At 34.7% G+C, this 13,869-nt stretch overlaps 2 protein-coding genes across 2 annotated transcripts in view; one reads left to right on the plus strand and one right to left on the minus strand.

Annotated features, from left to right (window-relative positions):
- The window catches only part of LOC123004017 (proline-rich extensin-like protein EPR1), a 7,369-nt gene extending 7,088 nt beyond the window's left edge, over positions 1-281 (plus strand). Inside the window, 1 exon segment of the mRNA XM_044397116.1 lies at positions 4-281. Coding sequence (XP_044253051.1) covers positions 4-213 — 210 coding nt within the window. The 3' untranslated portion in view covers positions 214-281.
- The window catches only part of LOC123004016 (chromosome transmission fidelity protein 18 homolog), a 21,000-nt gene extending 8,356 nt beyond the window's left edge, over positions 1-12,644 (minus strand). Inside the window, exons 1-4 of the mRNA XM_044397115.1 lie at positions 12,342-12,644; positions 10,530-12,289; positions 7,215-7,491; positions 6,742-6,953 (exon numbers count right to left, since the gene is read on the minus strand). Of these exons, the coding sequence (XP_044253050.1) occupies positions 6,742-6,953; positions 7,215-7,491; positions 10,530-12,289; positions 12,342-12,420 (2,328 nt within the window). The 5' untranslated portion in view covers positions 12,421-12,644. The remainder of the gene's footprint in view (positions 1-6,741; positions 6,954-7,214; positions 7,492-10,529; positions 12,290-12,341) is intronic.
- Positions 12,645-13,869: the final 1,225 nt, after the last annotated feature.

Here is a 13,869-nt window from a genome sequence, read left to right on the forward strand (position 1 = left end):
GAAGTCAACCCTGTACCAATCGTTCCAGGAGTCAAACCTGTCCCACTCCCAGAAGTACAAACCCCAGAATTGGAAGTCAACCCTGTACCAATCGTCCCAGGAATCAAACCCGTACCAATCCCAGAAGCCGATAAGCCATCCATTGGAAATTTGCCAACAAAAGACGAATGTAGCTACTTGGCCGACCTTCTTGGAAAACTTATCATCTTTTAAAAAGTGTTAAAATAAGAAAATGTTTATGTACAAAATAACTAGTACAAATATATAGATAACTGCATCAATCTAAATATTTCTTTATTCATCATATTCAACAACCCGAAACAATTATCACATAACATAAAAAAATATTTACTCTAATAGTTAGTAATGGCAAAATATCCGATCATCACTTTTTTTAATTAGATACCTCACTTGAACTTTGATCTAAATCGAATTTAAAATTCCTTTACGGTTTCGAGACATTTGATGGCCTTAAGCGGGTTAATCCCAAGAAATAAGCGACATTAAATTTTTATTACACTCGTAAACACAAACATAAACGCTACAATCACCATAACAAAAATATTTATCACGAAATCTCATAATCCTCATCCTCGCATATAGCTCCTATCGAATAAAACCCAATGCATGTTCCGTTCCATAACATCCCCTGGACCAATTTTCCGTACTCCGGGGCGTAAATGCGGCCTTTAAGACTACTAGAAGTGTTTTAAATTGTTCCAGTGTATAAAATAATCCTGTCGGAAGTCCAAGAACGGCAGTATTTCACGATACGAAAGATCACGGCAGTTACCACCCCATTTAACTAATACGAACGGCGATAGAGGTCGCCAACGACTGGAGTAGGAGGTAGACGCAAAGACAAGCCGAGATAAGGACGAATCTCGCAAGAGACAATTTGAATTTTATTCGCCGCATAAAACGGGACGGGCGTCTAAACGCGTTTTGACACTTTTCCACAATGTAAACGAAAATAAATCTCGATCTAGACGGGCGCCGGAAAATCGAAAATGGAAAGCGGTGGGCGAAAAGTCTACAGAAGAGAGGAAAAACGAGTAATTCCAGACTAATGAAGTAATTACACCGATGTTTCCGGACAAAAATCGTTTATATTCCGCGTGATAAAATGAGGGGAGCTTTAAGGAGATTAGCAGAGATGACAATCAGTTTCTCGAATTCGTCGATAAGTTTTACAGCTTTACAACACACCATTTCAAATATTAGGCTCTAATAACACTACCCAACAAATTTTATTTAATTTTTATGTGATTGATCTATTGACACGTGTATCAGGGTACATTAACATCCCTAATTACGAATTTGATAAGAAAAATTCTCCATCACGTACAGATTTTAAGTTACAGGAAAATAGTTTTCGCAAATTGTATCATAAAAATTGTTCATTTCAAATAGAAATTAATTAATTAGACGACGAAAGAAATTAATTTATTCACTAAACAAGAACAATGTTGAAAGATGTATAAGATTCAAAAACATAAATCTGTTGTAGATGAGTTTTTTGCAAAAGCTGACTTTCTTTTGTAGGGTGTTTTAACTTCTCTTATCAGGAACCAGCAGTAATCCCCCATCATAACTGGACCCCATCTCCCTTGGTACTTCTTTTTCATCGTCAATATATCCTGGTGGAACCTTTCCCCTTGCTCGTCACTAATGGCACCCAAATTTGGGGAAATTTTTTTTTAAATAAAAATGGAGAAAATGAATTTTAAGTGTTTCGTTTTTCGGCGATTTTGTCGAACATACTTACATATGATATCTCAAAATGCCTAACTTTAAAATCTGACGTGCTATGGAATTTTCTTTATCATTTTTGAGTTTAGCACATAGAATAGAATTGAACAAAAAATAACCCCAAAGGGGTCAAACAAAGGATGAAAATTTGTATAAATATTTATAAATTCGTCATTTTTGAAGTTATATTTATGAAAATTGGGATTTGGGCTTTCGGTTAAAAATGAAGAAACACGTGTTTTAGGATTTTTGAAAATTCCACCCTCTATGGGGTTAAACAGGGATGACAATTTGTATTAAAATATGTCATTTATAAAGTTAAATCCTTAAAAATTTGTACTTAGGCTTTCGATTAAAAATCAAGTAATACGTGTTTCAGGATTTTTAGAAATTTCACCCTCAAGGGGGTTGAACAAGGGTAAAACTTCGTAAAATATTCGTGTTTTTTTTTTAAGTTAAATCTATGAAAATTGGTATTTGGGTGTTTAGTTAAAAACAAAATAGCACGTGTTTCAAGATTTTGGAGAATTCTATCCCTAAGGGATCAAACAAGAAATGAAAATTTGTATAAATATTTATAAATTCGTTATTTTTGAAGTTATATTTATGAAAATTGGGATTTTGGCTTTGGGTTAAAAATGAAGAAACACGTGTTTTAGGACTTTTAAAAATTCCACCCTCTAGGGGGTTAAACAGGGATGACAATTTGTATTAAAATATGTCATTTATAAAGTTAAATCCTTGAAAATTTGTATTTAGACTTTCGATTAAAAATCAAGTAATACGTGTTTCAGGATTTTTGGAAATTTCACCCTCAAGGGGGTTGAACAAGGGTAAAACTTCGTAAAATATCCGTGTTTTTTTAAAGTTAAATCTATGAAAATTGGTATTTGGGTGTTCAGTTAAAAACAAAATATGTGTTACAGTTAAACATGGAATGAAAATTTGTATCAAAATTTGTCATTGTTAAGTAATATCCATGAAAAAAGACTTAAAATTTTACGGCCACAGCAATCGCCAGATCTAAATCCACTCGATTTTCTTGAATAAAATGTTTTTATTGAATGTGTGTAACGCCAGTGAGTCTAGTCGTGTAGCGTTTTCCTGCATTTAGTCGTCCGGCCAGTCCATTTGGAAACAAACATGCAATTAACAGGAGTGGAAATAGCGTTCGCCGTCGACAATAATCTCGGAACAAAGCTAAGAACATCCTAAAGATGTTAGAGAAACGGAAGTCGAGCCGTAATGGAGCAGGAGGAGCGGCATGTGCGCGGGATAAGCGGCAGATTCCATTTAGCCGTCCGAAACTCTTTTATTTAGGTCGTTAAACAGATAGTTGATCCAGTCTAGCTATCTCTTGTAAATCTCCTTTCATCCGTTCGCTGCCTCGACCGCAATCCTTAATGGGAGAACCCCTAAATCCCTATATTGTTTAACATTATTTACAATCGAAGAATAAATCACCGAGATTCGACTTCGGACGTACTTAATCCGAGATATACGTTCAGAAGATACGCCTCCGACAAGAATTTTCTTGCTATTTTAAGAAATCTTCATCCGATGGAAATTTTCTCATTTCCAGTAAGAGCGAATTAAAAAAAAGTAGCCCCAAAGGCGTAAGCCTGGAGGTGGTAGCCGGCTGTTTAAGCCCATAATAAACAGTATCACATCGTAATACGCAAATACGGCGTGAAGAGCGTAACACAATAAAGATTAAACATCGTGTGTTTGACGAGTGGTTTGCCCATACAACAAGCTACTCGAATTTGAAGTGGTTATGTATACAAACACGCTTCGTTCCTCTCGCCCATATGCTCATCCCCATATCCCATTGTGACTGTTGAATAAAGGACGTAGGCACGAGAGAGTTTTTTTTACTCATGACTCTTGTTAGACAAGGATGTATTAATATCTATTTTCATTAAACAAACAAAGAGAGATAATAACAGACCAATCACACATTTAAATTTTTGCTAAAAACATGAAAAATCTCTTATTTCGCACTGGTGGCAATGATCCAGTTCGCAGGTTATAACATTACTTAACGGTGGCCGGACGAACCGGAAGCTCCGACGTCGGCCCGGAGAGAGATGGCCGTTTCCTTCCGGTGGCCATTCGGGCACTTGATGCCATGGGCGGGACCAGCACTCACTCAGGTTAACTTTCCTTTAATCGACCGAAAATAAAAAAAAGACAAAACGAGAAAAGAAAAAAGGGGTTGAAAATCCGCAGCGTTTCACTTATCATGAATTAATAATGGGCGCGTTTTGAATTTATGGGTGCCATTGTTCAACGCTGTGTCATCGGGTAATGATGATATAACAGCGCAATTACATTCGCACAATGATAAACTGTTTGGAAATGGTTAGCTCATTAGGCGGAGTGTGTGCGTGTGTTTGTGTTTATAAGCGATGGGGTGAGGAGATACGAGGGTTGCTTGCACTCCCGAACGGGTGCTCTGACGTCTCGGTTTGAACAAAGCGATCAAAAATGCCGAATTAAAAAAACATTTTATTAGTAATATGAAAGTTCACTGAGTGTTTTTTCGCGGTGCAACGAATAGTTTTTAATAATAGCTGTTTTAGGGACTCATTTGAAAGCCTAAAATGAGTCTTTTCCGGACTCATTAAAATAGTAGTAAAAAATAAAATTGGTTTCTATAGAAGCGAAATTTTTTTAATTAATAAGAGGTGTGAATTCGTGTTTTGGGAGCTTTAACAAAAAAATATTGTTTGTAATACGTACCTAGCACGTTTTTGCGGACTTATCTGCTATTAAACAGCAACGATTCGTCCGCAACAACTGTGTTTTAAGTACTTGTAACAAAAATAACTATCTTAATTAATAAAACTCACATTTTTGTTATTTCATAGTCATAACATTTGAGACTAAATATATTATGGTTGTTAATTAAAATACAATTTGTTTCAGTCACTCTAGACGTGTCACGACGTCAATTTAATTTCTTAATGGGAACATCCTTCACCATCTGAACAGAATATTCGATTTATTTTCCTCACAATTTGTCTCAAATTATGCGTTACGCTTTTCACGCAAACTGAGTCCCTCATTTTCAAATTATTAATCCATTTCAGGTAACATTATATAACAATTTACTGCCAGGTTATATACAATGTTATCATTCTTAATTATTATTTAAATCAAATAAAATTAAATTATTCAATTTTTACAAAAACGCTACAAATAAATAAAATAAAAAAATGTTTTATCTGCAAACGTCACTAAAGCGAACACTTTTATTACTAAATGTTACAAGTAAAAGTTTTACTTTCCAGGCATGGAGTGAAAATTCTGTTTTTCCGCTTAAGGGTTTTTACTTTTACTATGACATTATTGACATTCTTTGCCTCTTTCACTGCTTCAGCAATTTCTGCAAAGATACATTCTAGATTATCAACCATTCAATATTTTGCCCTACTAACTGCACTAGTCATCCACTAGTTTAATTAATAAACACAACAACACAAATTCCGATACTGACGCGTGATATTTGTTTATAAACGTTGTTATGAATTCATTAATTTCCAGGCGTCCTGATTATTTTGTTCATTTACTTGCTTATTACAATATTGCTCTTTACTCTCGATCTAATTACGTTTGCAGTTAAAATAATATACAGGTCTCCCAATGAAAACGAGCCACCCCGAATATCTCAGAAACTAAAAAGTCTGTAAAAACGCCGAAACAGGTCAATTTTGTTTCCGAAGAAGACATTTTCTGACGTAATTTTTAAAGCATTTTTTCCATATTTTTTAGCAATCACAGTCGTAATAGTGTACTACAATTTTTATGAAACAAAAAAAATTTTTTGCTACTAAAAAAGAAATTAAAATAACTCAACTTGCCCAAATATGATTTCTGAGGTTGGCTCTTCAAAATCTATTACATGTTTTAAAACAAATGAGTTAAAATTAACAAAAACAGCCCCAGAAAAAAGTGATATCATATTAAAAAAATTAAATAAAAAGATAAAAATTTAGCATCAAATTTGTTTGGAGAAGATACCACCGAATTTCATTCACCGGCTACTAACAATGTCAACTTTGGAATAACTACAACTCAAAAGATAGAAACTTTGTTTATAATGCATTTTCAAACGCTAAAATGCAGGTTGCACCTTTTATACCTCAGAAACCATAAAATTTCGGAAAAGGCAAGTTGAGTTATATTGATTTCTTTAAAAATGCACTATTCCCTGTTAAAATTTCAGGCCAACTTTTAAAACCACCCCGTAGACAAATTACTTTGTGTTTTCTTACCAAGAAAAAAAGTTCATTTTTTTTAAATCACGTGAAAATGTTTGTGGTTTTGCTCAGTTGAAGTTTTTGATATTTCCTTCAATGAGCTTCTGATTTAAATAAAAATGCAAATAATTGTTGGTTAATAACTGCGGCAGCATTTTGGTCAATTATCGCGTGCAAATAAAGAGAGTTTCGTATTTAGTTTGATTAAAGTTCGTTTAATTAAAAACAATTTCTCCATTTTCCGCACAAACCCCGTCTCACAGACAATTTATTCCAAGTTAAAACCTAATCTAACCGGACTAGGATTCATCCATCCATCCCAGCGCCCCCACCCGAATGATAAATCTCGTCAGAAGGCCACCGCGTCCACGTTTTTGTCTGCCGCCGCCGTTGGCATAATGGTCCGTCCATTTAAATATGAAAAGAATATGAAAAGAGGCACTCGCCCCCGATACGGTCTTAATTATGCCGGTAATGGACCGCAATCCGCCACACTTAATGGAAATAATGGAGATCCGGAATGATGATCATAACAGATTTACCCCGTCGAATAGATTTATAATGTTTTTATTTTTTCGTGTCTGGACGGGAGGGCTAACTTCTTACGAGTTATTTCATTTCCGCCCAGTCGCAACTTCACAACATCTACCCAAAAAATCCATTAAGCGCGGAAGCAATTTAGAGGGAGTTAACACATCGACGAGGAGAAGAATTGACCACTTACCGGCATTTCCACGCCGCTCACGGACTTCGCCTTCAGAGTCTGGAGGTGGTTGGGCATTGGGGCGGCGTTGGAGGAGCGCTGGGGTTGATCTTGAATGGATGATGCAAAACGACGCATTTTTGCTGTTTCGATTTCTTTAGCGATGAGTTGTTTGTTGAAGTAGGAAAGAGATGTTTTGGGGCCGAAAGAGACCAGCTCGTCGATGTTAGGGTCTACAACAATTTAACACATGTCCTTTGTTTTTGAAAAAAAAAGTAAAACTGTCAATTTTTTTATTTTTGTAGAAAAAATGTAAAATATACCAAACGCTAAATATTTGATATGTATTTTCCTTAAAAAGAACAAGTAAAACAGTTTTTCAAAGCACTGTTATTTAAATATTATAAATCAGAATTTCATTAAATTACGTGTTGTACACAATTTTTTTAAACTTTCGTAATAATATCTACCAATAATAAATTAATAAAACCTACCCAATTTGTAGTCATATTTGCCATCGGCAGTCCTCTCTTGTACATAACCCAAATTATAATCAACCATAATGCTGACCACCCTTTCCAAAGCCTTTTTTTCTTCTTCGGTATACAAATGCAAGCCGATTGGTCTAAACGACGGCATAATAATCGTCGTTAGTAAGGGTAAAATATCAAGGATTAGAGAAATTGGTTGGACGTAGGATCGTATGGCCGGTTGCATTCCACGTATCAATTCATTGATGATCGCTTTCTGTCTGTTCTGTTTGGTTTTGGCCTGAAAATACAAGAAGGAGAAAAATTGAAAGCAGTCCGCCAAGGACTTGACACCCCGTTTGAGTCGAGCGTCACTCTCCGACGTACAATTTTCCAAGTAGAGACGTTAATTACCGGACAAGTATCGGATGATATCTTTTTAAATGTAACGAGTTTGCTCGGCCCGTTGCATAATTCACGATCTCATTAAACGAGGGGAACAGAGCCGGAATCGCGGAAAAATTCAACGACTTTTTTCTTTTATGTTACAAAAAAGTGACAGAAATTAGCGGCTATATATTTCTTGTTGATATGAACAGTTTACTTAATAAGCAACAATGTTTCATATTGAAAACAGGAGTGTTTCTTATATCTAACAAATACCGTATTTGAAATATCAACTAATAATTAACGTATAAAGATGGTCAACGTTAAACAACTCTCCTCTACTTAAACTAATAAATACTACAATATTTTAAATAAAAAAACTTATTGTCCAAAAAAAAGTTTTGACAATTGTACATCGATTAAATATTGTTCTATACAGGATGCGCCAGAACTCGCGCTCCAGAGAAAATTTTCAAGTAAGGTAAGATACCAGGAACATGAATAAAATGTTTAAAAAATTCTATCTGTCAAAAAATTTTGACACATATTTTTGACATTTGACATTTTTTTATATCTATTTAATGATACTGATGATCATGTATATGTTTTTTTTACAATTATTTAGTAAAGGGACAAAAATTTTGCCAATAAAAGCCACAAATAACATTGAACAGAGTTACAATTTAGGATACAGCTTCCTTGATTCCTCTTTTAATAGCCTATAGCAAAAAAACTAGGAAAAATAATTTTCTAACAGAAATAAATAGAGTCAAAGTGCAAACTTTAAACCCTCATAACTTCGAAATTTTACTAGATAAAAGTTTTTTAACATTTTTTCCATGTTCCTGGGATCTTACCTTATATGACATTTTTCTCTGGGGCGCGAGTTCTGGCGCACCCTGTATAAATTCTAGTAAGATTCTAATAATTATAATAGATAATAATAAAGTTTTGGTAGAGTTTGGAAACCCAAAGCAGTTGTTAGAAAATGCCAATAGGTTTTTTTTTAATAGTATTTCTTGAAAAGCGTCAGAAAAAAAAAGATTCAGAAAGAAAGTCTCAGTGAATTGAAATAAATAGAATCATAATTTTATCCAAAAATGTGACCTAATTATATTTAAATTAAAATATTTTTTATCTCCCACTTTTTACTTTAAATAAGCAAAATAACTGTTTAGCCATTGTAAACCAAAATTCACATTGCTTAGGCAATGTGGAGATGTCGGATAAAATTTATATGGCACTCATGGGTTGTTGCGAATTTAAGAAAAAATAGCTGATTCAAATACATCTCGTGAGCTTTCTTTCTTGCATGAGTAAAATGCAACAAAACCCTATTATTATTGTCAATGCAACCAAAGTCGAAATTGCAGAAATGTTACTTTACGCACCACCTAAAAATTGTGATGCCAAAAGCTCAGTGATGAACTTCAAAAATGTTGATCTAAGAGATTGAAACAAAAAAGGTTGTGGTTGAGTATTTATATAATTTTTTCCAGCAGATCTTACAGAAGTGTAACTAAGTTAATAAATAGTTAAATTATACAAGTGCGCCAGAACTCGCCAGAGAAAAATTTCAAGTAAGATAAGACACCAGGAACATGAAAAAAATGTTTAAAAAATTCTATCTGTCAAAAAATTTTGACATTATTTTTTGACATTTTTTCATGTATGTTTAATGACACTGATGATATTTTTTATAAAAACACCCTGTATATAATTTAGCTAAATGAATAATAATGATAATAATGAGCGTCCTTTTGAGCGTCGCTCAATCTTCTTTTCTTTTGATGGTATAAAAATTTTGAGAATAAACACAAATTTTTATATTTCGAAAGAATTCTCTGTTAGAAGAAGTCATATACAGCGTTGAAAACTGATCATAGTTATATGAATTATCCAATTAAGAGTTTACAAAATCAGAAATAATTTTCTTGTTCAATTTAGAAAAATTGAATTTTATATTCTCATAAAAACAATACGTAGATCAATCTTCCTCATTATTTTAAATACTTCTATTATGTGTTAGGTCTGCTTATAACACCCCTATATGATATATAAATTGCTTATATCTGTAAAAATTTTACAATCGTTTTAACCCTTTTTGCACCATTTGGAACTTCACAATTAAATCTGCTAAACATTGAGAACTACAATCAATCAAACCTTCGCATCTAAAAATCAGTTAACTGATTACGAAAATTCGAAAAAAAGAAACTCCAGTGTGACGACGAACAAAACGTAATTTTAAAAACGACAAATATTTACTATTGTGTTAAAGAATGTAGAAAAAAACTTCTTAAATGTATCAATAAATTTATATTTAATGTATAATGTAATTTTAACAAAAATGAAAAAAATGTATTGCAAATTTGAAAAAAATAAATCAAAATTAACTAAAATATAGGTATGTAGTTTAAAAAATAAAGCAAGACAAAAAATGAAAGATTTAAGTTATCATATTGCCTTGACCAATTATTAAATTTGAAATAATTATTATTTAACAATTAATTCATACAAATTAAACTCACGCTTTTTACTTCATTGCTATTTTTTGTTAGAAACATGAATATAGCACCCATTGCATTCGAAACCCACCGTTCCGGCCCTGTCTCCCCATTCCAAATTGCTTAAATCAAAAGAAAATCTTGCAGTTTTCGTGCGCGCACTTTTTAATACGTTTTCATTTCTTTAAAAGGGTTTCTCAACAACCGGAGCGTAATTACGCCACACAATAAGTACTCATTAATTATTCGAGAGGCGGTGCTTTGTTCCCACGCGTCCTCTTACCCCGAATAGAATTTGAAATTACGACCGACAACACATAAATTCGGACTCGCTGTCAAAACTTTTCGTTTCCCGAACTGTCCGCTGGATTATTTACGGATTTCAAATGGAACATTTCCAACACGCGCTGCGTTTAAGATGATGAACAATTACGCAAAAACTTACCTCGTATCCTGCACTGGGGTACTGCAACTTTTGCCATGTTCGACTCCCGAAAGCAAAGTGCCAAACTACGCAAGCGAAGGGTAAATAACCCGCCAAATTGTAGTTTTGAGTCGAATAAATTGATTTGTTTATAATATCGCAAAAGCCGAACCAATCCAAAGCCAGACACGTTTCCATCATGCTCGAATTTTTGAATTTCATATTTGGGTAATTTTCGAAAACGCCTTGGGCGATCTTTTCATAGTCACCAAAGGCATTAACCACGTTTAAAATTTTCGACATTCGATCTTTTAAACTGTTTCCGTCTTTCTTCCCTATCAAAAAAACATCTTGCCAAACCGAAAAAATCCCTTTCTGAATGTCTTTCTGACCGACGCTTGTCTTGTGAACATCTGATAACGTCACAGCCTTATTTTGCGACTTAAAAAAATGTAAAACGGACAAACAAGCCCTAATATCATTTTGCGACTTCTCGGCCAAGGCTAGCATGGCCCCCAAGTCGGTGTTGACCTTTTGCCACTTGGCAATTTCCATTAACCTCTCGGCAAGTCGAGTATTAGAAGTGGCCGGAAAATTGACAACAAACGCAATCTGTCTCAGGGGGCGTAACGCTGGCACGTAAACATCATTACAAATACAAATAATCGGCCGTTTCAAAACATTCTTCTCCTTCTGTTTCTTCTTCCCGGTGTTGCCCCCCTGGACGAATTTCACAAGAAAATCAATCGATGAAGGCGGCGCCCCGTCAATTTCGTCAAAAATCAGACAATTGGGGCGCTTTTCTTGATCGACAACCGATCGCATTTGAGTCGCGTTCTCCAAAGCTGTCTTAAAAGACTCAATACTCCGGTCATCTGAGGCGTTTATCTCAACCACGTTATAACCGGCATGCCGGGCCACCATGTGAGCTAGAGTCGTCTTGCCGAGACCTGGGGGACCACACAATAAAGCGACTTTGTGAAACGGACGCCCGTGTTCGTCTAAATCTGTACAAAGATCAGGGGCTTTCTGAAATTTTTGATTTTTTTCCGGCGGTTTGTTTGGTTTGATTTTGGGGCGTCGCTTAAAAACGACTTTATCCCAGAGTTTCATCCAGCGTAACATTATTCGATTGGTGCTCTCGTCGCTCAATAGTTCGAAATATTTTCGCGGTTTGTACAAGTCGACCCATAGTTCTTTATCACTGGGTTGGTAGCAGACTTCGGGCTCGGGGGTAGTTTGTTTTAATATTAATTCTTGGGCTTCGGCCCAGAGGGCTTCATTGGGCCCCAAAGTGCATGCTAGATTGATTTCTTGGATAATTCTCTGCCGGTCCTCTAATTCGTATTGTTCAGAATGACAGCGGATGTACACTCGGCGACCATCGTCTCGAGTTACCCCCACAAAAGGATAACTCGGGACGGTGTAAGACAAGTTGTCTTTAGTCCTATCTATACTTTGAGTGCATTCTTTGCGGAAAATTTCTGGCACGTCTCTTTCCCGGTTTAATTTACGCAACTCGACTATATGATCAATTAGCGCCAAGTCATCCGCATGATCACCTTTATATCGTTTAGAATTCGTCTGGTTTTCATACAAAATATCATCAATGTCGCCAAATAACTCTTCAATTGAACGTTTATTTGTGTTAGGCTCAGGGACGGAGTCTTCAAGTGGTGTAAAATCATGACTGAATGAATTATCATTGTTGGAAACTGGAGTCGGCTCAGATGGAGTAAACTCAAGGCTCCGGCGAGACTTTTTTGGGGTCCTTTGAACGTCTACAAGTTTGAGGTTAGAATAACCTCACTTTTACTTTCATCAATAATTTACCTCCCTGCTCCTGAAGCACCTCTAGGTCGTCACCGTACATAAGCTCGAACTCATCTTCAGAATTAGGGAACTCGTCCATTGCGACAATACACAGATTTTTGCACAAAAATTGTATATTTTTGGCGCCAAATTATGCGGTACCTAGCGGACAAGCTCCAAACTCGCACACAATGTATTGTTGGTTGCCTATGCATACAATTGGTTTCAAACCTGTACTAATAAAAAAATAAAAAAATTGCAATTACAATATAATTATTGATGACACTCTCTAATATTACATGTACAGTTACTTCTAACGTGTCTCAAGTAGAAAAAAAAACGCAAATTTATTTAATTGTCTAACGCGAAGCATTATTATTGTCACTGTAAATATTTTAATGCACTGGCAAATAAACAAGTTTACTTTGTGTTAACAGTTATCTAAACGTCTTCTCGAGATGTAATAATTTTACTTTACGATTTACGAACTCAAAATCGGAAACAACATTCCTTTCACTCTCATCTTCATTCTTCCACGACACTCGGAGAAAGCAACCTGCTTAATTATAAATTATTTATATTTATTCCTAAATGGTTTAAATACGTAATCTTCCAACCATCCAACTACGTAAATCTCATCAGCAGGTGTTCCAGTTTCAAATCACCTTGACCTTGCTTCGGAATGCACGAGAGTAAAACTCTATTAACAGTGTAACAATTAGATGTTTCCGGAGGTAGCGCTCATTGGACCACAACGGAATTAAAATCATTAAACAATGATGGATAACGATGACAACGTGCAGGAGTTAACAAGTAGAACAAAGTTTTAACCGTATATTTTAACGGTATTATTGAATCACGTAGAGAAGGAGGATATGTAAGCAAACATTCCGACGACTTGGTTTGAAGAAAATACCGTAAGGAAGAGAAGGGTCCTCTCCAATCCGATAGTCCAGAAAAAGCAACAATTCTCCCCAAATTACAGTTCGCATTTTGCACGTAGTTTTATGTTGTGAAATTTGTTCTCAAACAATTCTAATGTATTTTTCTATAAACAGCCGAGATAGTGCAGGTGTGTTTTATTTAATTACATTATTGCTTACTTTATTATTTCATTCGACAATTTACGTATTTTATGCTTACAGTATTTTAAAATATTTTTAACTAGGTATCCAAATTAACACAAAAATAAAACACTAAAGGCTCGGCTTCTCAAACGATTTATCGTGGGGTTAATTTTATTGGTTCCATAATTGCTAAAGAAACACCAATCAGATGAGTGTAACTTAGTAACTATCGAATCGATAAAATTTATCAAATGATGAATGGTTCTAGAAAGCGGGCATAAAACAAATAAACTAAAAATGTCGTTTTTGCACTTTTTTTAATATACATTTGAAGTAAATCTCGCCAGATTAATCTTATAAAAAATAAATAAAACGGAAAAAAAACAGTCAATTAAGCATTTCAAAACATTCTTATATACAGAGATTTATACAGTGTTGTAGGTATATATGTTAATGTTATATGTTATAATGTTACCTATATA

The sequence above is a fragment of the Tribolium madens genome, unplaced genomic scaffold (genome assembly GCF_015345945.1).
Source record: "Tribolium madens isolate multiple individuals breed KSU strain unplaced genomic scaffold, Tmad_KSU_1.1 Scaffold_1;HRSCAF=32;Tcas5.2_LG8, whole genome shotgun sequence".
Lineage (NCBI taxonomy): Eukaryota > Metazoa > Arthropoda > Insecta > Coleoptera > Tenebrionidae > Tribolium > Tribolium madens.